Genomic DNA, 25,018 nt, shown 5'->3' on the forward strand with positions numbered 1-25,018 from the left:
CAGGCTCCATCTCCTCTCCCTAAACTCAGTGGAAGCACAGGCAGTGTGCTTTTGTGCACATTGCACTGAGAGCTGCAAGAAACGATAAACACCCTTGACGTCGTCTGCCGGTGCCCGTGCCACGGGGTGTGCCTCTGCCGTAAGCCTTCCATCAGCACCCTCAAATTAACGTCCGTCCAGTGTCTTCCGGGAAGGCCGGAGCCCACAGCCGTCACGGTGAGGACCGGGCAAGCCTGTCATCTGTGTCTGAGCAGCAGGGAGACAGCTGGACCTCCCAGAAAAAGGAAGGACTCGAGAGTTTTAAAGGATTTATTTGATTTCTCCACATGATCACAGCTATGGTTTTACATCGATAGAGTCTGTTACTACCCACAAACAAAATGCATATTAAAACCAAAAGCACTCTTTTCCTGCGCGGGTGCCGGGCTTCCTGGGAGCGGCGCGCCCCTGGGAGCCCTTGAACAGCCTGCATTCGAGACCTGGTTCCAACCCTGTAAAGCGACTGGAAGGCGGAGGGCAGCGCCCTGCCCGGGAGGGGCCGGTCCTGCCCGGGACCCCAGCGTGACCATGACCGCAGGCAGGTCCCGCTCACGTGCGAGGGGCCCGAGTGACGCAGCCCCTCCCACGGCCCCCCGTTCCCCACCCCCACCTCTCGCCGACTCCTGCAACCTGCTTCCTGGATTTGTGTTGTTGTGTTTAAAATACTTACAAAGTCACTCACATTTCAGGCAGGAAGGGTGATGGTATCTTACAAGGAACCGTGAGGTGCATGCTCCCCGGTACAGACAGCTTCGCACGGTGCCGAGTCAGCGCCGAGGGTCGTGTTGACGTGTCTGCTGTCTGTTCAGCTCAGCTTAAAGGAAACCGAGAGGCCTCCACGGCATGCAGTGCGAGGTGGGAAAGTCGCTCTACACTGGACGACTGAAGACATTTTTTAAGCAAGATGTACACATCATATTAGGATGAACTTTATTTTTACATTGTTGTACAATCCATTCGTAAACTTAAAAAAAATACAAAGACATGATTTAATTGTTCCAGAAAAGATTTTTGTGATGCTACCGGCTGCTTCCTCTAAGGGTCTCCTGCTGAAATCGTCTGTGAGTGAGAAGAAAGCCCCAGGTGTGTCCTGCCAGTAAGAAAGGACGGCACACAGCCCGGGGGGGGGCTCAGCCTCCTCCTCCAACCCCGGGGGGCGAACCGCGGGAGGCCACAGTGGCGACCCTGGGACGGGCAAGGATCGAGGGAGAAGAACCCTGTGAAAGCTACACGGGGGCACCGGCTTCCCAGACAAGACTGGGGCAGCGTGGCCCCAGCCTCCTCGGCAGAATGGTGGGCCTTCTGGAAACACGTGTCCCACATTAAGTTTGTAAACAAAACAGGTAGAATGGTGACACCTCACTGACCTGAAGCCAACACAGTACTGAAGGTGGGAACACGGGGAGAAATACTCCGCTTCCCGGCCCTGTGGGCCTGGCTGAGCCCCGGGACATGCTGACGACAGTTCAGAGGGGGAGGCTCTGAATGGCCCACGGAGAGGGGGCACCCCTGCCCCCTGCCGGCTCTGTCCCCCCTGGGATGTGTTTCCGTCAATGACTGCCCTACGGAGAGAGCGACCCAGTGCCAAGCAGCCTGCATCTTTTCTGGAACAACGTAGGGTTTACAGTTAAAGCCTACAATTGGTACACAGGTGAAGAAAAGCCGACATATTTAATATGTTAGCACTTTACTTCAACTATTTGTCAACAGTAACACTGATATAGTTTGCAAACACACGACACAGAGAGCGTGGCCTCACGCACTGACGCCGGAGGACATGCAGTGCAATTCGCCTTTTCCTCGTTAGGGCAACACCCTTGAAACCGCAGGGCAGAGAACGCCTCGGGGAGCCGGACTCCAGAGGGACACCCTGGAGTCTAGGGGTCGGTGGAACGGGCGCGGCGGGGGGCGAATCAGACATGCCCACACCTGGCCTCCCTCCTGTCCCTGAGCAGATGCCCGGAGAGAAGCAGGGCCGGGCGGGAGAGACGGGCGGGCAGGCGAGAGTCACTCTTCTTGCAAGAGAACAACAGGAGAACAGGCTAAGCTCTGGCCCGCTGTGCTCACTGCGGAGGTTAACAAAGTGCTCGGTTTGCAGACTTGCTGGTACGGTGACCTCGATGATGCAGCAAAGGGGAGGGTGGGGGTGGGCAGAGCCCCGCCGCCAACAGGGTGGGCTCCCCGCAGTCGTCCCGCCGCCGTCCACGGGGCCCCGCGGGCGCTGCTCGGGTCCCATGGCTTAGGAGCACAGCACGGGCGGCTGCAGTGGCTCGAAAGGCTGAAACTACAAAGCACGGCCCTGGGTGACTCGGGCGCAGACCCGGGGGAGCTGAGGGCGTCACCACAACACGGAAGCGACAAGAGCACAGCTGAGTCACGTGATGCCCCGGCAGGGCCCGGACCGAGACGGCGGGCGGCGGCGGGGCTGCGCCGGGCCGGGCCGGGCGCTCAGAGGCCGGGGTCGGAGGGGCGGCGGTGATGACACGGGGGTGTGCTAGCACATGGCCACATGGAGTCACGATGATCACGGCCACCACTCAGAAAACACAGCGGGAAACACACACACCGCCCTGGGTCGCTAAACGCTACATCGGCCTTCAGGTCCGGGAGCGGCTCCTGGCGGGGACACGGCCGGGCGTCTGCCCGGGAGGTTGGAAAGGGATGAGGAAGCTATGGCGCTGGGGAGACGAGGATGAGTTGGTCGTTGCCATGTTGGAGATGAACACTTCTGCCGTGTATGGGTGCCCCTCTCAGAGGCCTCTGAGTGAGTGTGCACTGACTCAAATGCATATAAAAGAAATATGGGTCATGGAAATTCACAGTTATTGCAGCCATTAAAGTGTCTAAGTCTGGGTAGCCAGCAGTCTGAGACAACCAGTCCTGAGCTAGCTGTCCCAAGTTGCTGCTGTAGAGTCTACTGCAGTTTGTCTATTTGCTTACCTGAAATAACAGAGCGGTTATAATACTGATTACTTGTGATAGTATTCTGTTAATAAAATAAGGATTTATACAAAGCAATATCGGACTTTTAAAACAGTTCGGTGCTATGTTACTTGGCACAGTTAGTAATGAGCGCATCAAGACCTCAGCCAGTCCTGGGGGACTTCTTTTTATGAAAATATGGAAGCATCTGAATCTGCCCTAGCGTTTAAGGTTTCGGTCTGCTCTCACACGCGTCTAAGGTGCCGCCTTCCTATCAGGTGAGTGGAGCTCCTCAGGAGTCTATATTGCTAATTCGTGGACTGAGACGCTTGCCTTTCACACACAAATGCTACCTATACAGTATATATATATATATGTATATTTATATATTTATATATTTATATTATATAAAGTTTACTTACGGATTTTCATCAACCATATCAGGTCTACTTAACTTTTGCCCATTGTCAATAAAAGAGCAATAATGCAGCAAGTTTTGGGGGTTTTGTTTGGTTCTGTCTCTGGTTTTTTGTGTCTTGCTTCTTCTCTTCCTAGGCTGGGTTCTCATGTGCATGTACAGTGAGGAAGCAGACAGCTGTGGGCCTCGGGGGGGCGGGGGGGGAGCTCAACGTCTGCTTGGCCGATGGCACCGATTCAAGGCTGATGGTGGCCGAGGTCCCCCCGGGTCGAGGCGGAGGGAGCCCGGGGCGCCACCACTCAGTCACACCAGGGGCTGTCCCTACAACAGCAGCCCCGGGCTCAGGGGCCTCCGTCCAGGCCGGGGAAACAGAGGGGAGAGGTGGGAACAGAAAGTGCCCTGGGTCTGGTCTGGGGCGGCCGCCCTCGGGCGCGCCTCTGTGTGGTGTGCACAGGGGTCTGGGACCCCTGCCCGGGCTGTCTACACAATTGTGCTGATGCCACTGGGTTTGACCTTGCTGCTGGTGGGGGGCGGCGGGGCGGGGGGCTGCCCGTGGTGGTGTGCCACGTGGCCCACGTGGCCCGGGTGGCTGGCGTGGGCTGAGGGCAGCGGCGGGTGGACGTGTGCGTGGGCCCCGTAGGAGGGGTGCCCCCCGTGGGGGCCGTGGTGGTACTGGTGTACGTGCTGAATGTGCTGGGGGGGGTGGTAGTGGTGGTGGTGGTGGTAGGGGGGCGGGTTCTGCTGCAGGTAGCAGCACTGGCTGTGGTGCCCGTGCACCTGGGCCTGCAGAGGGCCCTCCGCGGGCCCCGGGGGGTGGCCGGCCGCAGGGTGCTGCGGGTGGGGAAGGCCCGGCGGGTGGGGGGGTGGCTGGGGAGGGGCCGAGGACAGGTGGGCCTGGGGAGGGGGCTTTCCTCTCTTACTCCCAAATAAGGAGCCCAGGAGGGAGGATGAGTTGGGCATGGTCTGCTGTGGGCGAGGTGGACACTCTCGGGTTGATGTGGCTCTCCGGCGCATGTGAGGACTGCTAATGATGGACCCCTAAAAAGGAAATTCATAGAAACCAAAATTAAAAGAGCTTAAAGCACTTACGTCAGAATGATTTTTTTTTTTAAATGTAAAAAAAAAGTTCACCCACTGACTAAGCTTTAGTTCAACTTACTGGCCGCAGAGGCTGGGGCTGGGTGAGGCTGGACTCAGCTGCCACCTCCTCACGCTACCCTGCAGGTCAGCTGGGGGGGCCCTGAGGGGAACCTTTGGGGGGGAGCGGGGGGTACCCCCTTTGCAGTCGGCAGCAGCGGCAGTTCAAGGTCAACTCCTGCTCTCGGCCTGACAAGCACCCTGTGGTGGAAGGCAGCCTGAGCTTTCAGACCAGAACCGTCTGTTTGGGGTGTCTGTGAGTGGCGGCGTGTGCTGAGTGGGGTGGAGTGGGCCATGTGCAGGGGAGGGAGCCTGTTCCTGCTGAAATTGTCCCTATGCTCTCCTGGGTCCTCTCAGCGGGTCTGCAGGCGTGTGCTCTGCCTGTGCGGGTCCCGAGGTTTCTGGGGAGCAATGAGAGGGACAGGAGGGCCTGGGGAAGCCCTGTCCTGGGGCGGGGCGTGGGGTGGGGGCCTGCCTAGGCATTTCGCTGCAGCCACCTACTGCAGACCAAACACGGAGAAAGGAGGAAACAAAAAGACCTGCAAGCTGAGGTTAAGATGTGAACAGGAATAGAGAGATGGTGGGAGAATGAATGAAATCTCATGAAATCCACACTGAATGTCTCTTTCACGGCTCTCCTCCCCCAGCTAGCTGAGCAATTCCCTGGCGCCCTGGCTGCAGACACACAGCAATCGAAACTCCAGGAAGGAAGCGATGGGGATGGCGGAGCATGGAAGTCCAGAGATGGGCAGGACCCCGACAGCGAGGGTTGGGGTGGAGGGTGCCCAGCGGGCCGCCTCCTACCAGGAGCAGGGCCTCGGGCGGGGGGCGGGGAAAGTGCCGGGAAGCCGGGGAGGTTAACCATGCTCGGGACCACGGGGACGGGGTTAAGCGGAGACTAAAACACGACATCCAGAACCACCCCCGCCGTTCCAGCCCAGACAAGCGGTGAGGGGCGCGGGGCACTGCAGGCGGCTCTAGGCGGGCGGCATGCACGCGCGGACGAGGCGGGCGGGGGCGGGGCTGCGCCTCGGTGCGGGAGGGGGAGGGGGCAAAAAAGGACAACAGGGCTCAACCGAGGACGGGGAGGCACACGACAGCCGGCCGACGGGGCTTCCTACTTACTTCCACATTGCTCTCTAGCGATCCCGCACTGCTGCGACGCCCTCGCTTCCCTGCCCAGAACATGCAATACCAGAGGTTAGACGCGCCGCCTGCCTGCCCGGCCCCGCGTCGCCGCCGCCGCCTGGCGCCCGGGAAGCCGGTGGCAGGGCAGTAACGATTAAAAAGACAACGGTGTTTTTAAAGAGCAAAAAAAATGAAAATTAAAAAAAAAAGATCTTTTCTACCAGCCCGACTTTATACCCCTCTCCTGGACCCGGAGCCGGCGGGGAGGGGCCTCCGCGCGAGCGGCAGGGGCAGGCGCTGGAGGGCCGCCGGCCGACCGCGCGGAGGAGAGGGGCGGGGGCGGCTCCTCCAGCAGCTAAAACGTGCGGGCGCGGTCCTGCCCGGCCCTGACCTTCGGTGGATTTCACAGACGTATGCGTGAACATACGGGCGCGCACACACACACCTGCCTCCTCCCTGCAGGTGGGACGGGCGGTTAGAAGACTAACCTCCGTGCCCTCCCACTCCTGGTGGAGCGGAGGTGCCGGCGCCTCTGGGCTGAGTGTCTGGTTTGTGCAGTGTCTGGCCAGGGGTGGGGGCTGCTGGGAGGACTTCCTCCCAGCCCAGGGCCTGGAGTCCTGCGTCCCCTCTGTGGGCACCACCCCCATCTGTGAACCCTCACTGCCAGTGCCTCTGTCCCAGCACCTGGCATGCAGCAGGCCCTTGGGACGTGATGGCTGAGTCTTCCTCTTGGTTCTGGATACCCAGGGTCTGCCCTGGCCTCCACAGCTGCTCCGGAAGACTCCTCCAAGGATTTCTGCAGGACACCGATGCCACTGGTAACAACAGTGCCCAGGCTTGGTGGTCTGGTCTCCAGCCAGGTCTCCAGGAACGCGGACAGGAGGAGGAGCAAAGGGGGGTCTCCAGGGTGTTATGCAGTGTGCAGCCCTGGCCAAGGCCCACTGCAACGCAGGACAGGAGTCCTCTGTCCATGCCTGGGAGGAGAGGGAGGCTCTGGCCGATGGATGGACTGGCTCAATTCCCACAGTGGGCAGGGTTCACAGTGGGTCTGCCCGTTCGCCTCTGCATCTGGAAATCTTGGCCACGCTGCCTTCTGAGCTGGACCCAGGCCAGGCCCAGGAGCCTGGAAGATGATAGGGCAGGCCTGGGCAGGCTGGTGGAGAGGGTGTGTCTATGGATCCTTCGGGCCTCACAGTGGCACCTGAGTGTGCCTGGGATGGGGCCTCGGGCCTGGGCACACACCAGCAGGCTCTGGGGAGGTCTGCTGCCTTTGCTTTGCCTGCTGACCGTGAACCTGAGTTTCTGCTGGGAGCCTGGGGTCCAGGGACGGCCATGCTGGACGCTGGCGTGTGTGGGGCGGCCTCAGGGCCCATGCAGGACGGGCCCATGCAGACAAGGCTGCTGAGGACCACAGAGTGTCGAGCAGGACCCAGCCCTCAGTCCCAGCTGAAGGTGACCTTTTCTTCCTGCCTCTGTCCCAAACACAGGCGCCCAGGGACGGGAGCGGGATTAGAGCCCCGCCTCTGCAGCCGGGGGCGACCCGGCCGGCACTCCGTTGACTACTTGCCTCAGTTTCCACACCGGTGAAACAGGCATACCCCCGACTCCCCTGGGGGCTGAGCTCAGAGCTCTGCTGTCCTTGGGGTTTCTAACTCAGCTCTCTGGCTTCTCTAAGGCTGGAGGGGCTCCTCTGACCGACTAAGGACCAGGGACGCAGGGAGACAGCCTGCCCCACTGGTGCCAGCAGCACCCTCCAGCCAGCCTGCTTCTTCCAACAGGACTGGGCCAGGCCTGGAGCAGGGTGTGGGGGCTTCATGCCTGTCGACCTGGAGGTGAATAGGCCCTCCTCCTCCCCTACGTGGGCCGAGGCTCAAGAGAACTTTAACTTAGATGCCCTTGAGTGAGGCTGAGTTTCTTAGAATTCATCTTTTCAACTTCTCAGGTCAGCAGGAGACATGGGGGGGGGGTTCCCTGCAGGAGCCTCTGTACTCCACTCCCAGGCACATGTGTGGACCCCTGCCCAAGACAGACCCACAAGCAGGCATGTGCACACCATCTACCGATGGAGGCAGAGGCACTGGAGCAGTGGCTCACGCTCACGCACCAGCCCTCGTCTGCACTGTTTCCTGGTACCCCCCAACCTGGGTCCTGCACTAGCCTCGGGTGAGCCCTGCCCCGCCCCAGCCAGGAACTCCCCTGGAGCCACGGCTGGCACTTCCCCTAGCGTGTGTGGACACGGCTCCCAGCAGGGCTCTTCACAGCCCTCCTGGCTTCTCAGCATTGGGTCAGGACGCAGGCAGGGCGCTGCCCAGTGGTCACGCTCTGTGGCCCTCAGCGGTGCTCAGTGATGACAGCCACCCACACTGGGCCAGGCCGCGCTCCAAATGCTTCACGTGCATGGACCCTCACAGAGCTCCATGGAGGGAAGTGCTGGTTCCACCCGCACCTGGAGAACCCGAGGCCCAGGGGTGTAACCTGGCCAGGGCCCTGTCGCCACAGAACAGCAGGCAGAGGGAGTTCTCACTGTGTGACCCCAGAATTGGTGTCCTGCACGGCTCTCTGCTGGGCTCGGCTTGGGTGGTCGTCCCCCAGGAGAGGCAGCCCCTGGCCGTTACACGAGCAGAGTGCCAGTCCTGAGGCAGCAGGCGCAGCTTTGGAAACTGACTGCCAGGAGTCTCCAGGTTCCCCCCGACAGGCGCAGGACACGGCAGGTCTGCAGCCCTGCCCCGGGCAATGACGGTGTAGACACATCTTGCTGGCGTGGGGAGACAGGCCCTTTCCGTGGGGACTGGTGTTGAGCAGCTCGGCTGGGGAGGGCAGGGGGACTTCAGGGGCCCATGTGCAGCGTCCAGCACGACTTGCCCAATCTGGGGCAGGGGTTAAGGCCCAGCCACACCTGTGTCCACAGTCTCTGCAGGTCCTTGATCTCAAGCAGGAAGGGCTCTGGTGCCACTGGAACGAGCCAGGGCCCCAGCTGGAGGAAGACCACATGGAGAGACACCGGGCGAGGCCACGCAGCTCAGAGGGAGCTGCGGCTGGAGGCCAGGCCCCTCCCTCCACCTCTCGGAATGTCTGCTACCCGAGTCCTCCTGGCCATCAAGCCACGACTGCCTCCTGGGTCCCCGAGGTTCACATCCGGGCAGCTGCTCTGGGAGGCGCTGGGCGCCACTTCCCGAGGGGAGAGGCTGTCCCTGAGCCTTGTCTCTTCTCAGCAAGCTCATCCCAGCCAGGGCATGGTGGGCGCAGTGGTGGGGGTGACGCTACCTCCAGCGCACTTCGGCCTGACCTGGCCAGGGCACGCAGCACATGTCTCCGTCCGGCATCTCCCAGAAGGCAGCCGACGTTGGCCGGCCTTCCTCTGCGGATCACGGGGGCCTGTCCCAGGCTGGGGCCTTGGCGGTTGTGGGGACTCAGTCGCCCACCTCACCCCGCCTCCCACCTTCAGGTACGGGGGGCTGTCTCCTGGGGATTCTTCTCGCTGTGGCTCAGGACCGTGGGAAGACTCACTCTCGGTTCAGAATCCCGAAAGGAAAATGACAATTATGGCAATAGATGGAAATCAGCCTCACCTCAGAGCTGCACTCCTCCCATGGCCATGTACCTGGGCACACGGCTCTGTCTGGCCCCCAAACAGGGAGTGAACTGGTGAGGCCCTGACCAGCAGGAGCCAGAGTGGCCATGGCTGGCTACGCGACAGCCACCACCACCTGAGGGGGCTGGACAGAGCCAGAGGGGTCAGAGCCTGCCCACTGCACAAACCCTAACACGGGCCCCAGGCCCCCAGCCTGCAGAGGCCCCGAGCAGTCCAGGTTCATTTAGCTGGGTTTAAGGAGGAACAGGAAAACCAGTCATTCTCAACCACGGGCAATTTGGCCAACCAGGGGTGGTTTTGCCCCCCTAGAGGGCACCCAAGAATTTGGGGGGGACATAAAAGATTGTCACGACTGGCGGGTGTTACTGGCATCCAGCGGGTAGAGACCAGGGCTGCTGCTAACCACCCCGCACCGGGCGGCCCCATAGCAAGGAGTCATCTGGCACAAAGTGCCATCGGTACCGGGGTTGAGAAGCCCTGGGTTAACTCTCATGCTGGCAATGGAATTCTGACTTTTCTATGGAAAAAAAAATGACAAGGCAAAAACAGAAGAGAAAAATACAAATCAAAAAGAAAAAAACAAAAAACAAAAAAACAAAACACAAAGAAACAAATATCTGGAAAATGAATAAGCTGTAAGGGTGCAGAACTGCTGGGGCAGGGACGGGCCAGAGACACGAGCAGGCTCTCCGAGGGGCCCAGAGCTGGCCACACGCGATGCCTGAGGCAGGGTGGGGTGAGCGAGCCCCTGGAGAGGAGGGGGCCGACCTCGGCCTGTGAGGGCCTTCCCCAGCAAACCGGGGGGTCTTGCCAGGCTCTGGGGCTGGGACACCTGGGGCCTCGGGGCAGGAGCCTAGGGAGTAGACCGGGAGTCTACGGTGCCAGTGCCCACCTGCCCAGCTCTCTCCACTCCACCGCAGCCCCTGAGCCTCCTCCCTGGAGAAGCTGCCTGCCTAGACAACCTAGTGGGAAGCTAAGGGGCTGCCGGGGTGCACCCCTCACCCCACGGCTCTGTGATGGCACCAGCAGGCAAAGCAGGCTGGCACAGCGCTCACCTCCCTCCCTTCCCCTGCCCCAGCAGAAGCTCCCTTGACGCTCCAGGCACTCCAGGCTCACCCCTGCCCCACCCCCACCCTGGAAATTTGGGCAGCTCCAGGGGTGCTGCTTGCTTGAGGGTTAAGAGGCTGGCAGCAAATGAAACACACAGAAACAAAGAAACAACAACAAAAATCACAGTTTCAGCCAGGGCTTTCCCGACACCCCTAGCCGGGGTGGCTGCGGTCTCTGCATTGGACTGAGGCCCTGCATTTCCCAGAACAGAGACCTTCGCGGGGGAAAAAAAGGCCAGAGACAGCAGGAGAGGGAGTCTCCACACACAGTTTCAAGGGTTCACTCCATTTCATTCATCAGCATAAACACAGGGACGGGGCGGCACAGAATACACGGGACACGTCCGTCAGCGGGGCTGGCGTGCTCTGGGCGGGAGCGATTGTCAGAAAGCAAATAAAAGAATGAGTAATAAACAAGCAAGGAGAAGAGCGCTAACTGCCGGCTGGCCGCCTTTGACAAGCGGTCCTGTTTCCTTTCGCCTTTGAGGGGCGCCCTCTCTGCGTGGTTAGATGCTGCTGTGATTTGGGGAGGGTGAGTCACCCAAGGGAGCTCCGTTTGAGCTCCACCACTGCCCCTACACCCGTCACACAATGCCAGCCCCGACAGCCACGCGCCCAGGCTGGGCCCCGCGTGCACGGGGCAGGGAGGTGGGCATGGGCCCAGCTCTTACCCGCTTCTGAGAGGTCCCGCAGGGAGCTGCTGAGCGCGCTGCGCTTGAGGCCCTCGCCGCTGGCGTAGCTGTCGTCCAGGCAGGCCCGGCTCAGAGTCCCACTGCCCGGCTCCTTCTTGAGGCTGGAACACTGGGACATGCTGGGCCGCACCACGCCCTTCTGTTTCTCCAGCTCCGCTGAAACACAGGTGGGCAAGGGCCCGGTGAGTGGAGTGGCACCCAGGGCAGTCCGGGGAGGGCGCAGGACTGGGGGCCCCACCAGGAGGGGAATGCAGAGGACTAGGGGACAAGCCGCTGTCTCCAAAGGGCAGGAGTGATGGCCCTCTTCGACCAAAGTGGCTGAAAAGAGACCCCAGAGAGGAGGCTGGAGGGGCCAGAGTGCCCGGGGTCTATGGAAAGTCAGCTACTTTCCAGGCCTGGGGGTTGATGGGGAGGAGACAGATTTGCCCAGGTCTGGAGAGGAGCAAGGGTTAACCCAGCCTGGCCGTGGATAGAGGCCAGAGGTGGGGACGCCCCTGTGCCTCTAGGGTGGGAGGCTTGGAGCCAGGAGGAGGGCTACACTCGGTTTTAACAGAAGTCACGGGACAGCCTCAGCTTCGACCCCAACAGTTGGTTGGGTGCAGAAGACAAATACCAATCGTGCTCGAGGGCAAAGGGCTCAGCTCCAGGACTCTGGGGCCTTGCCCCAGGGGGTGACCAGGGGACCGGGGCTCTCCCCAGGGCATGCGATGTGGCCTGGGCGGGTGGGCTGCCTGGTCATGTGGCCGTGGGAAGGCCAGAAGAGGCCAGGGGCATCTCAGGTCTGCGGGCTTACGGAGGCACCACAGCGATGCCAAGTCCAGCGGGTCCCGCGGGATGTGGGCCCCAGCTCCCCTCCAGGCCTTGCACTCACTCTCTATCCTGTGCTTCTCCATCTCCTGCACCTCCGCGATGGACTCCCGCAGGTCATCCGTGAATTTCTTCCGGTCTTGGGGGTTGGGAGCATTAAAGTTTATTAGCACTTTGATGTCTGCTCCTGGGACCGCAGACGTGAGCCGGATGCCGTTGGGGTAATCTGCAAAAGAGGAGGAGACCGTGGGCCTCAGTGTGGCTCTGCTACTGCCCTCTGGCCAGCAAAGAACCAGCATGTCTGAATTTGGTACAGGTGGGATGGGCACTCCGATGCCGGGCTCCCAGGGCCATGTCTGTCCAGGGAGGAGAGGCTGCCCAGCGCAGGCCGGAGAGGCCACCAGACAATCTCCGGCCCCCGATCGGGGTCCGCGTGGCCCATGTTGTGGGGGCAGATCTGTCCGATATGAGGCGAAGCCAGGCCCTCATTCTTCCCCATGTGAAGGGCCTGGAGCCCAGACCGTTAACTTCAAGGTCACTGGTCACTCTGCCCGGGGCTTGAGACTGGCCAGGTGCTGAGCCTGGGAGTGGACGGAGGTGTGTCCTGCACGGATGGGCAGCCTTATGCAGTCACCTCGGACTGTCCTGTCCTCTCAAACACCTAGAGTGTTCCCTAAACTCGGGAAGGGGGCCAGGTGAGACTGAGCAGCTGGAGAACCGGGGGCGGGTATGTGGCCTGCTACCGTCTGCCAGCGGGAACGCAGGCCTAGCTATGCCAAACCTGATTTTAATGAGAAACCGAGAATACATAAATTTTATGTGACGATTTACGTATCAGCTCAACAAATTAACAAGAAAAAGCTCAAACCAAATATAACGTAACTGAGCTGGGACCAACCCACGGGCTGCCACTTACGCCAGTGTGACCCCAGGTGTGAAGGCATGTCCTATGGGAAGGTCAGGGTTGGCTCTGAGGGCATCTGCATCCAGGGCCGGGGGCTGAGCCCTGGGAATCATAAGGTGATCCAGGCGCAGCCTCTGCCCAAGAGTTCGGTCTGGTCGGCCCACCAAGAGGGGCCTGCTGGTCAGGACGGGGCGCGGGGCACCAGCTTCCCTGGTGCTGCCTGGTAGAACCCAAGGCAACGTAGGCCTTCCGGCCTGGGGCGGGACAATGGTGGGGTCAGCATCCTGGGCTCCTCCCAGGCGCGTGGGAAAGGAGGGGCTCGCAGGAGCTGGTCCATTTAGCGGAGAAGGGGTAGAGCCCCAGATCCAAGTCCCCAGGTCCCGTGTTTCTGGCAGGCCCAACCGTGGGTCCCTGGCACTTTTCACCCTCAGAGGGCAGGCGGATGGGGCAGGACTGTGGGACCTGTGGCTGGACACGCCCTGACACTCCATCGTGGCAGCCTCCTCCTTGGGCCCCCGGGACACCCCCCCCAGGACTGGCTCAGCCTGCAGCTCGGGGACCTCCAACAGGGAGGGGGCAAAGAGGGAGAGAGAAAAAGGCAGGGGCGTGCGGGGTGAGAAGGAGCAAGACCAAAGGGACTGTCAGCGGCGTGTCCTGGGGGCAGCCAGCGCCCCTCTGGGCCCCCCAGGCTCCCCGACCCACTCACACCCCAAGGCCTGACCCAGCACCTCCGCCGTGCAGGGCTGTTCCAGCACTTGATGTGTGCGGACGCATCTAATTGCGAGGCGGGCGCACCCATCGCCCCAGGTGGACCAAGGGCACAGGGCCCGGGAAGGTCAAACAGCCAGGCCTCACGCTCTAAGGCCAGAGCGGACGGCCCCAGGGCTCCCCTCCCACCACTCCCTTGAGCTCTGCAGTCGCTCTTGGCATTATTCTCATCGGATTCTTTGACCACATTTGCATATCACCTATGCCATTTATTTGATGTTTTCCTATCAACATTTTATTTAAATAAACTCACTCTGACCTAAATGAAAAAAGCCTTAACGCCTGCAAGAACACCAGCGAAAGTGAGCTCGGCATGACGGTCCTCCTGGTCACTGCTGGCCTGCAGCCTGCCCTCAAGTGGCAAAGCGGGAGTGCGCGCATCCGAGGCACCACCTGGGACCCATTCCTGATGCCACCAGGAGGATGGGGGGGCGTCCTCCCCACGCGGCTCCAGGCCACCCCACCCCGCCCCGCCCCGCCCCGTGGCGGCCCCAGGACACACTCACACTGGTTCTCGAAGAGCAGGACCTGCATGCCACACAGGGAGAAGGACTGTCGGAAGCTGTACGTCACCGAGTTTTTCTTCTTCTGGAAGATTTTGGTGACCTGGGGGCGGCCAGACACATACACTGAGCCACAGGGTCCGCGCTGCCCGCTAGCAGCCCCGGCGCTCAGGACTGTCAGTGGACCCGTCGGGGTCCGCGTTCTCCTGGGAGAGCCCTCCTGCAGCCCAGAGGCCAGGAGCCTGTCTGCGGGGGACGTGGACACTGGCTTCTGCTCCTGTGAGTCCTGAGGCCGTCCTGGCTGGCAGCAAAGCCCTCCACTCAGCAGTGGTGGCAGGCACGGCCCCACGCACGGCCCGAAGGCACCGTGAAACTTCTGAGGCGTGACTTCACACAGGAGGAAACTAAGGCGACTTGCTCAAGGTCAGGGACTCTTACATAAGGACTTGAGCCCACGTGTCTGGATTCCAACCTCAGGAATCCAAGAAGAGCAGCTGGTCCTCGAGCAGATGGAGACAGAGGACAGGGGTCTTGGGTAAGAAAGCCCACCATATGCGGAGGCGAGGGGCAGGCCCCCTGCTCTCTGCAGGAACATCTCTACTCCCGTGGGCTCGCTCCCACGCCACCTGGTTTTGGGCACGAGCTCCTCAACTTCCCTTTGGGGAACCCTTCTCTGCCACGTTCAGTCCATGAGTCCTGGGGCTGAGACCCAGGCCAGCCAACAAGGCAGCACCCCCACCCCTGCCTCCCCGGCCCCGGAGACGGGCTCAGGAGGGGGCAGCAACGAGACCGCTGCTCAGACTCAGGAAGCGCCCCACGCCGCCACCCCACCAGCAGCCGGGGGCGGGACTAGGCTGGAGCGGCTGAGGTCGGCTTTCCTTCCTTGGAAGGGACCTGCCCAAGACACACAAGGAGCTCGGCCGACACTGCCTGAGTTCCGGGGGCGGCGGGGGCCGAGCTCCCACACCCCTCTGGGCTCCTGCACGAGCCAGCAGAGCTGATTCTGTGGGCAGCAGTGTGAGGCAGGTTCTGCTCCTGGGTAACTCCCACCCCCGTGCGTGTCCCGGGTCACACAGCCGGGCCTGCCCACGGGAACCACGTACCACCAGGAGGTCGTTGAACAGGAAGATTTCTCGCTGGTGCAGCCCGAGCTTCTGGGGCTTATTTGGGTCTGGAACCTCGAAGAGCCGGCAGTAGCAGACCAGGCGCCGGTGCGGCAGAGAGAGCACCTGTGCAGGGGGCACGGCCATGTCAGCCACGCGTGTTCTGCCCATGGTGATGTCCCCCCTCTGTCCTCCCTCGGGGGCCTCCCAGAGGTCCAGGGCAGGCACCCCTGCTTCCAGGGACACTGCCTTCTGACTCCTGTCAGAACACCGTGCTCACAGAGGACACCCCCACACCCCCAGCAACACGTGTCAACACGCGGCTTCAGGGTCCACAGAGCACCAGTCAGTGCCGATGCCCGTGGGCCCCACAAACACTGGGGGTCTGCTCCAGATGGGACCCAGGGCCGGAGGTGATGTCACGTGCAGTAGCACAGGCAGGGAGCTGCAGGGCCCAGGATCCTGGCCCCCCAGGCCCCCCGGTCCTCCCTCCTAAAGGGCGGCCGCGGCCCGACGTCCCGGGGAGCTGGTGCCGTTCCCAAGCCCTCTGCACACGTGCCCACCTGGCAGAAGCCCGGCTGCTCTTGAGGCCCGAGTGGGTCAACTCTGAGGGGCACCTGGGGGGAGGTGCCCGAGCTCAGGGAACTGCAGATGAGGGAGGGGACACAGGCCCAGCATTGTCTGCAGCAAGTGTGACGGGGAGAGGACAGGGCAGGGGGCGTGGGGCTGAGGAGGTGGCCGAGGGCAGCACCGGGGGTCTCGGTCCCTCTGCAGGGGGAGATGGGAAGGGCTGTCAGAGGGTTTGTGAAGCTGAACTGGCTGCCCAGCGACAGGTAAAGGCCACACTAGGGCCGGCGGGGCTGCGTGTGCGTGTGTTGGGACATGTGGGCGCACAGCCCCCAGGCACTGGGCATGTTACGGAATTGGGAGGCCAGCAGAGGCAGAGCGTAGCCTGGGCGGGGAAGGTCATCTGCATGGTTTAGGGGCCTGGGGACAACCTGGGGGTCTCTGCGCTCCGCTGGGCCCAGATGAGAGGGGAGGAGACCGCTGCTTTCGCAGCCCTCCCCACGTGGCTGCTGTCTCAGGCCTGCAGAGGTCTGAGGCGGGGGTAACTGTGAAAACCAGCTTTCTTCTCCCTCCAGAAATTAACTCCTGCAGCCAGAGCAGGAGGTCTGGGAGCCCAAGGTTGCGACGAGCAAAGGAAGGACGGGCTGGCCCCGGGGCGGGGGTCAGCTGAGTGTGGCGGCGGGGGGTACTCACACAGCCCAGCCCGTGATGCAGGGATCCGATCTGGGGGGAAACCACAAGACAAGAAAAGACTTTAACGCCCCGAAGGTGCATCGGGCCCAGCGGAGCCCGTGGGGCACACCCCTCCCGCAGCCCCTCCTGAGCCCCCACGGTGCTGCAGGGAACTGGCGAGTGGGGAGCCCCAGCAGGCTCCAGGGAACCACCGCACAGTCCCGGCCACCGCTGGCTTATTAAGAGCCTTGGGTTCTCAGATGGGCCCCAGAGGGAATGGCTGTCACTCCCAAATACTAGGAGCCATTTAAGAAGCCCCAAACCTGGCACAATTCACCAACACTGCCTGGAAGGGACCAGGGTCCAGAGGCGTCAGGGCCACTGGCCGAAGCAGAACCAGCAGGGCAGCCCAGGGGCACGGGGTCACAGGTGAGGGGCCCGGGGCCCCACCTACCGGCTTCTTCCCCACGATGAGCTTCTCCACCTTCTGCACCTGCGACACGTGGTCCTCGTTGGTCCTCAGCTCCCGCTTCCGGATGCGCTCATAGATCCCCACCAGCGTCTCCCGCGGGATGTCCTCACCGTCGTCCACGCCTGGCAGGGACAGCGGCGGGGCTCAGCCAACACTCCAGGTTCCAGGCCAAACCCGACAGCCGTCCCCCCACCAGTCCGCAGCGGAGCCAAAGGCCTTCCAGACCCACAGGTGCAGAACCCATGCCCCAGGGACTAGGCCCGCACAGCCCTGGGACCAGCGTTGGGGGCGGGGGGCCAGCCACGCTCAGAGGGCTTTACAAACACTGCCTCGCTTGGTCCTGACCGCCGCCCCGTGGGGCGGGCACACGATCCCTGTCCCACGGAGGGGCCAGCCGAGGCCTGGGGAAGGGCTAGGGTGCAGGGAGGCCGTGGAGACGGGGTTTGTGAGTTCAGGCTGCAATGGGCCGGGGCCACGTCCTCACTTCACCCCTTATCAGTCTCTCTGAGCTGGGAGTCCTCCCCTCCATCATACAGGCCACCAAGAGCATGGCAGCTTCACAGGGAATGGGGGTGGCTTGTGGGGCACCCCCCAAAAGCAAGCACTCAGTGCATCTGAGTAGCCGCTGCCCCAGGTCCCTGGGCTCGAACCTGGGCTGCTGTGACGGGAAGCTCGTGCTCTTTCCGCTACACGGCCTGAAACTGCTGTCAGAAACACACAGCCCTGCTCACGAGAGCGATGTGAACCTCCACCCTCAGACTGCAGACCACCGGTGTGGGGCAGCAGGACACGTCGGGCCCCCTGGTGGGCCACTTGGCACTCATGTCACGGTCGTAAGTTCTAACACCTTCCGTCCACTGAGTGTACCTGGGGGATCTGTCCCATGGGATTTGATAGTCGCTGCAGCCTTGTTTCCAAAGAGCAGAACACTGGGATGAGCCCATTTACCACTCACAGGGGACTGCTGACCCGTCCTCACACGGGGACTCCCAGCCCAGGGGTTACCGTGCCCCCGCAGGAGCGAGGACGGCAGGCCACAGCGAGCGCTGTGGATTAGGGATTACTGTGCCCCTGCAGGAACGGGCACGGAAGGCCACAGCGAGCTGACGCGGATTAAATGGAAAAGTGAGACACCAAGCAGAAGAGGGAGAAACCGATCGTGCACACCCACACGGCTCCAGCGGGGGGCGCTCGGGGGCAAGGCAGGGACTCGGAGCCGAGGATCTCCGGGGGAGACGGCAGGGGTGGAGGGGTCCTGCTACGGACTTTCATACTGAAGTTTTTTTTAAGTTATTTTTTAGAGCGATTTTAAGTTCATAGCAAAATTAAGGGGAAAGCACGGAGTTCCCATGGACCCCTCCCCCACTCTCAGCATCCCCCATCAGTGGTCCGCTCGCTACAGAATCGACGCTGACCATCAGAAGCCCAGAGTCCACAGTTCACACGAGGGTTCGCTCTGGTGTTATCTACCCTACGGATTTGGACAAATGTCCGCTGACATGTGTCTACCACTGTAATACCACAAAGAGTACTCTCACCGCCCTAAAAACCCTCTGGGTGTCTCCTTTCCGCCCAGCCCCCAGCCCCCGGTCTCCCCGCCGTCCCAGCACCGCTGCCTCCCGCAGGGCGTGGTACAGTTGGGGTCCTGCAGTGTTGCAGGCTTTCCCTGCGGCTCCTGTCGCTTAGCAATGTTCGCTTAAGTTCCCTCCGTGTCTTTTCACGGCTTGGGAGCTCACTTCTTTCAACACTGAATAACATTCCATAGTCTGGATGGACCACAGTTTATTCGTTCATCTACTGAAGGACGTCTTGGTGGCTTCCAAGTTTTGGCAATTATGAATGAAGCTGCTTATAAACACATTAGGTTCTGTCTGGATCTAAGTTTTCAACTCATTTGGGTAAATACCAAGGAGGGTGATTACTGGGAGGATGGAACTTTCTGGTTTCTGAACTACGGGAAGATAACACCCATTCAAAATGTATATTTAAAAAGGTTAAAGGCAAGTATCAATAGAAACAAGATACTGCGTGCCTGGCCTCCACGCTGGGGAGGGCCCCTCCCCCAGCTACCCCTGAACTCCCAGAGGGCCGCCTGCTGCCAGACCCACTGGGCAACTGAGCGATTCCACAGAAAGTGTGTGTCCAGTGTAGGGGGAAGCTTTCCTTGAAACAAAACAAGCTGGATGTGTGCTCAGCATAGAGTGCCAACCCTGCTTTGGGAGACCGGAGTCCTGCCTCCTCTGACACTCACTTGCTGTGTGGCCTCAGGCAAGTCCCTTCCCGCTCCGAACCCTGGTTACCCCTTCTGAAGCTCAAGAAAGATGCGGCAGAAAACCCTGGAGTCCTGGGCTTGGAAAGAGGTGACTAGTGGGAACAGTCCTGGCTCACTCTCCTGGTTTTTGGGTGCTCAGACCCTGACCTGGGAACTGGGATGACTGGGATGACTGGGATGGTGGGCGCAAGAATGCACACAACCACAAAGCCACTGACACAGGCGGCTGACTGGCAGGCTTCTGTCCCAGCAGCCCTGTCTTCCCTGAGCCCGTCCTCTGGGCTCACTTCTGTTACTTCTCACACAGGGGGTCCCAGATTACACAGGTGAGGTGCTAAAGCCAGAGGGAAAAACAGTCCCCGACACTCCCCAGGGTCTCCAGCAGCACGCAGTGCAGGGCCAGCTCCCGGCAGGCTCAGCCCAGCCAGGAGACCTCCCAGACTGTCAGCACCTGCTCACCGCTCTACTCGCCTGCCTGGATCTACCCAGGCCCCGGACTCCCTGGCTTCCCAGGACCACAGCTAAGACCCGGCCTTCCCGGGGCCCCCTCTGAGCATCCGCGCCCGCCGGGGTGGCGCCCACCAGCAGAGGGCGCGCCAGCACCGACCCTCTGCCCAGGAGAGGGGCAGGCAGGGCAGCAGGGCAGGGAGAGGACGAGGTAAGAGATCTAAACGGCTCAAAAGGCCCAGGAAGCTGGGTTTGATTCAGACCAGCTTCTTTCCCTTTTATAAAGTCACAGTACCCCTTCTAAAGGGGCCCGGGCCCCTGACAGCTGGCGTTCCCCAAGGGGAGGGGCAGTGCCCCCCACGCCTGCTTCCAGGAGTCCAGGGACTCTAGGGACCTGAAGACCTGCCATTCCCTCTTCAATTCCTCTCCCTGCCTGGTGACACCAGGGGGAGCCAGGCTCTCGGTGCCCACCCCCTTGCACCTGCCCGACAAGGGCCCACCTGCCGAGGGTGAGGGGCAGCCCGCCCCGGGGCAACGGCTCTGCTGCATCCACAGTGGAGCTGTCTTCTCTCCGGACTTGTCGCAAATGCCGCCCACACGTGGCAAATGCTACTAGCTTCCCCTTTTTGGTTACGACGTGAGGCCAAGTTGGTTTCAAAAGGAACATTGAGTGTAGGGGTGTCGGGGGACGCAGTGAGGGCGGTGGGGACGGGGACGGGGCTGTGCTGGCCCCCTGCTCGGAGGCCTTGGGTGCCCAGGACCCGGCCCGCAGCCTGTGCTCCCTCGGCCCCCACGACCGGCCTGGGTCGATGAGTCTAGCCTGGCCCTGGCTGTGCTGAGCCGTGTTCTCAGGCCTCTGCCCTTCGACACCTGCGCCAGTCAAACCCTGTGGCCCTTCGAGACGAGACGACACATCACCTCCTCCCGAGGCGCAGGCGTGCCTGACGGCACCCGGCGCCCTCCCGGCGCCAGCCGCCCCGTGCGCGGCGCGAGGCGCGGGCCCGGGCTCACCTCGGAGGTTCTTGACGAAGTCGTCCAGCTTCATCTTGCGCTCGGGCTTGACGCTGGGGCTGTACATGTCGGTGTTGAGCAGGATGACGGCGAAGGCCAAGATGAAGATGGTGTCCGGGTTCCGGAACTGCCGCACCACGCCGGGGTTGCAGATGCAGTAGCGCTGGCTGGGGGCGCAGGGACGGGCCGCTTCAGCCGGGGCGGGAGGCCAGCCCGCCCCCCCCCCCCCCCGGCGCGGCCGCTGCACCTGCGGCTGGTCACTGCCCGCAGCCGAGCTTTTGCATCTGGGAACCCCGATGACACTCGTCCGGCAGAGCTGGCCTGACCGTCCACTCACCCCTTCCTGCGTGAGTTAAGACCCACCCACCCATCCCTCGGATGTGGCAAGTTCTGGCCAGTGGGATGTGGGCACCCTCAAGGTTGTGCCCCCAGGCTCTCCGCCTGCCTGGAATGGGGATGTGACGGTGGGTGTTGGACCTGCCCCCAACCCCTGGGACCGAGAGATGACAGGAGTCCAGGCCTCCTCCACGTCAGCTCAGAGGGAGCCCATCTCGTGTGTTTCAGTCTCGGCTCCTGCAGGGTCTTTGCTGGAGCAGCTGAACTAACAGCCTGACTGAAATGCTCCTCACGGCATCATCCATTCACTGTCCTCGCTACCGCGACTGTGCCCCCGACCCACCCTGAGGCCCCTCTGGCGACCCTTTGGGGTGCGGCAGGGATGGAGAAGAGGAACCTTCTTCTGGTGGGGCACCAGGACCGAGGCCTATATCCCACAGGCAGCAGCCGTTGGAGCTCAGACCATGTGGGCTTCAATTCCTTCTTCCTTGTGAAGTGCCACCCCCTCCAGGAAGCCTTCCTCCCAGGGCCTGGGGCTTCTCCTTCCACAACCTTGTCCCTCCATGGCCCCAGCACTCTGGCTGAGCCCAGAGGGCTGGGCCTCCCACAGCCGGCATGGACCACGGAGCCCTCTATGGCCAGTGTGCACACAGCCCGGGCACGGAAGACTGCAGGGCAGCCCACCTCAACCACGGGCTCTCTGGGGTGCCAGGCACTGGGCTAAACGTGCCCACACATCCTAAGTGCTTTAATCCTTTGACCCTCCACCAGGGTAGATGCTTTCGTCATCCCCTCTCTACAGATGAGGACATGAGGCACAGAGAGGTTAAGTAACCAGTGCAAGGTCACACAGCTGGTAAGTGGCGTGGGTGTCAGACCAGGCCCTCATTGAGGGAGCCTCTGCCCCTGTGAGTAAGCAGATGAATGACGACACAGATGGACTCGTGAACCAACCAGGACACGGAGGACGTGGAGGAAGACGAGGACTTCTAGTCTCGGCGCTAGAGCTAAGCAGCAAAATGCCTGGCACCCCAGCTGAATACACTGCCACCTGACCCTGAAGGGGGATCAGCCCTGGAGACACTGCTTTTGTGTGGGGACCCTTCTGCCCAACACCTGCCCCACCTGTGCAGCCCTTACCTGAAGGCCTCGATTAGCCGCTCCACCTTCTGGGCCTCCCCCTGGACCCGGATGTGCGCCTGGAACTTCCGGAGGGCTTCATCCAGCTCCATGGCAGAGAAATCCATCTCGTCCACTACGCAGCTGAAACGAGAGACAAAGGCCCTCAGTGTTCCCTGTCGGCCTCCTGCCGGAGAGGTGAGGACAGCCCGCAGAGGGTGGACGGAGCACTTGGGGTCACCGCAGGGAGGATGGAGAGTGAGGGCGGCAGGAGTCAGCTCCGGAAGTGTGCCCTGGGCCCGCCCCCCCATCAGGGCTCTCCTGGGCCTCCCTGCGGGGCACCCAGAAGGGCTGTGCCGTCCTCACCTGCCAGAAGGAGGGTCACTCGTCACAGCCCCACCCCGGCACAGTCTGCTTCTGCCTCTGGCCATGACCCCCGAGCAGAGAGGGTGGGCCTGCACCAGGGACCCTCACAGCCCACTCTGGTGCCCACGGCATCTGTTGGTAATGAAGCCATGACTACCCTCCGTGGGGCTGCAGAGACCTCGGTCGTGGGCCCCCCCCCCCCACTGGGGCGACAGGCACTGGCAATCCCACCCGCTCTGAGCACGCATGCTGCCATCGAGGGAAAGGTGGGGGCAGGGACCCCGAGGGACGATTTGCTGACCTGCATCCGAGCAGGACGCCTGGGTGGGGGGGTCTCGCTACTTCCTGAGGCCGCTGCTATTTTCTGACCCAAGGAAAACAATGCTCGGATTTCCTACCGGCCAGGAGCAGGCTGGAGGGGGCATGGGGGAGCGCAGGGGCAGCTGCAGGGGACGGGGCTGGACCGTTTGGTCCTGGGCCCCACTCACTAAGGAGCAAGTCCTTGAACCACTCCTCCCAGGTTTCAAAGGGGAGGGGGCACTAACCACACGCACAGCGAGGGGCTGGAACAGAAATGCTGGGCAGGGAGAAGGCGGCCCAGGCGGCCCAGATGCCATCTGCTGGGAGCCAGCCACACCAGCCACATGCCAGGCCCAGAGGCTCGCTGCCTCTCCTGTGTCTGTGCGTGACCGAATGGACACGTGTGTGTGTGTGTGTGTGTGTGTGTGTGTGTGTGTGTCTGGGGGCACCCAGGCCAGCCCCCCGGAGCTGGGTCTGCTCACTTGTGAAGCAGAGGCCACAACACCCACCTGCTTCCTCCCGGGGGGCCCAGAGGTGGCGCATGCCCGCCCCCGGCTGCCCCCTTCACCCAGGGCCACTGTTGCTGGTTAGACTTTACCCTGCTCTGCTCCTGTTCCTGGCCTGCCGGCTTGGGTCACCCATCCCGCATGCGATCGCCTGGGGCAGAAACGACCTTGCAGTGGGCCTGGAGCTGCTCCCCTAGGTCCCAGGAAGGAGGACAGGACACCTGCTTGAGCCAGCCTACTGCCGGCCTTGGCTCGCCACCTGAGGGTGGGCTGTGGGTCCCTGACGCCCCCCTCGTGGGCGAGGTGAAGACATTGACCCGTATGTGCCTGCCCTGTGGGCACGGGGTCCAAACGTCTCGTGGAGGATTGGGGGACGTAGGGTGTACGTGGGAAGCACTTCCCAACACTGTCAGCAGTGCCCAGGGCACTGGAAAAGCGCTTTTCCGCAGGGTTCCAAGTAGCGGAGAGCCTGGCTGCCAGCCTGGCTGGATCCTCATCCCCTCCTCCTGTCGAGCTCTGGTGGCTCCCCTCCTGTTGCCCCTGCCACTGTCAGGACAGTCACAGCCAGGCCAGGGGAGGGGCTCGGGTGAGAGGGCGAGTGTGGGGGACAGAGCCCACGTGTGCGCGTCCACGCTGCCCCCTGCCCGGACTCACTCCAGCACGTCCCGGTTGAACTGCTTCTGCCGGTTGCCCAGGAACTCCCCGATCATCTGCCGACTCAGGCCCTTGCGCTGCAGCAGGAAGTGGGCCACCCCCACCGGCGTGTCGGGCACGAAGCCGCGCTCCACGAGGTACTGGATGCCCTTCTCGGGCTTCCTGGGGGGATGAGAGACAGGCTCAGCCGGGCACCATTGCCACCCCCTCCTCCGCGGCACCCTGCCCGCCCCACCCTGAGCTCGCAACGTGGGGGAACTGGACCCACCCGGTGCATGGCGGTGGGTGCGGAGTGGGGCCCTCCCGAAGCCCTGCACCACCCCAGTGCCTGCGTGCACACAACAGCCTTACCCGGCCTAGCTCCTCGGCCCCTGTGTGCTGGAGCCCCGCCGGGCACACACACACACACCTGCCCAAGACGAACCCCACCTGCCACCTGTCGAGCACATGCTCCGTGCTGCCACCATCTGAGGACCCCACAAGCCAACCCACTCGCCTCCCACACCGCTCCTTGGGGTTGGCATGCTTGTCACCTGTGCTGTTCAGGAGCCTGACAGCTGTGTGACCTTGCTGGGTCCTGAGCGCCCTTGTTGGTTGGACTTACTGGGCAAACGCGGTCCGGCGCCTAACACGGTGTTCAATGCTCACAGTAAGCGTCAGAAAGGGTTAGGGTTAACCTCAACTGACAGCAGAGGAAACGGGGGCTGAGCCCGCCCAGCGGGGCGAGTGTGTCACCTGCACCGGGAGCCGTGGGCCAGGAGGGCCCGGGGGCTGTGGGGGCGGGAGGCCCCTCGGGGCAGGGCAGTGAGCCAGCAGGCCCCTTCCTCCCTCCGAGCCTTGGGCCTTGTTGCTTGGTGCCAGCTCGGCTGTCCCTCCAAGGAGGCACCAGTGGTCAAGATGCAGTGTAGTGGGAGGTGCCGCCAGTCCCCATGCACGTCTGACCCTTGGAGGGCGGTGCCCTCTGACAAACCCGGAGCCTCTGACGCACGAGGGGCTGCGGAGCCCTGGGGCTGCGCCTGGCACTTGTGCAGGGGCCAGACAGCAGGGTCGCCTCCAACTGGGGGCTGAGTCCTACTCCTTACCCCAGAGGCTAGAGGCCAGTGTGCTGCCATCCCCCGGGGGCATGGAGGTGAGGGCCAGGGACTGCCTCGCGCCATTAGCCGTGCAGCTCCTG

General features: G+C 62.2%; 1 protein-coding gene across 15 annotated transcripts in view; it reads right to left on the reverse strand.

Annotated features, from left to right (window-relative positions):
- Positions 1-294: 294 nt before the first annotated feature.
- IQSEC1 (IQ motif and Sec7 domain ArfGEF 1) overlaps positions 295-25,018 on the reverse strand; it is a 284,665-nt gene continuing 259,941 nt past the window's right edge. For 6 of the 15 annotated variants that reach the window (XM_064496174.1, XM_064496182.1, XM_064496178.1 and 3 more), the window contains 11 exons: positions 23,845-24,006; positions 22,040-22,162; positions 20,564-20,730; positions 16,816-16,955; positions 16,383-16,412; positions 15,123-15,248; positions 14,023-14,122; positions 11,909-12,070; positions 11,017-11,193; positions 5,642-5,691; positions 2,180-4,417 (listed from right to left, as the gene is read on the reverse strand). In XM_064496174.1, coding sequence (XP_064352244.1) covers positions 3,860-4,417; positions 5,642-5,691; positions 11,017-11,193; positions 11,909-12,070; positions 14,023-14,122; positions 15,123-15,248; positions 16,383-16,412; positions 16,816-16,955; positions 20,564-20,730; positions 22,040-22,162; positions 23,845-24,006 — 1,795 coding nt within the window. In that variant the 3' untranslated portion in view covers positions 2,180-3,859. Of the gene's footprint in view, positions 4,418-4,490; positions 4,718-5,641; positions 5,692-11,016; positions 11,194-11,908; positions 12,071-14,022; positions 14,123-15,122; positions 15,249-16,382; positions 16,413-16,815; positions 16,956-20,563; positions 20,731-22,039; positions 22,163-23,844; positions 24,007-25,018 lie in introns of those variants that run through there. The other 9 variants (XM_064496183.1, XM_064496186.1, XM_064496179.1 and 6 more) reach the window with 8 other exon arrangements.

This window comes from Camelus dromedarius, chromosome 17 (assembly GCF_036321535.1).
Source record: "Camelus dromedarius isolate mCamDro1 chromosome 17, mCamDro1.pat, whole genome shotgun sequence".
Classification (NCBI taxonomy): Eukaryota; Metazoa; Chordata; class Mammalia; order Artiodactyla; family Camelidae; genus Camelus; species Camelus dromedarius.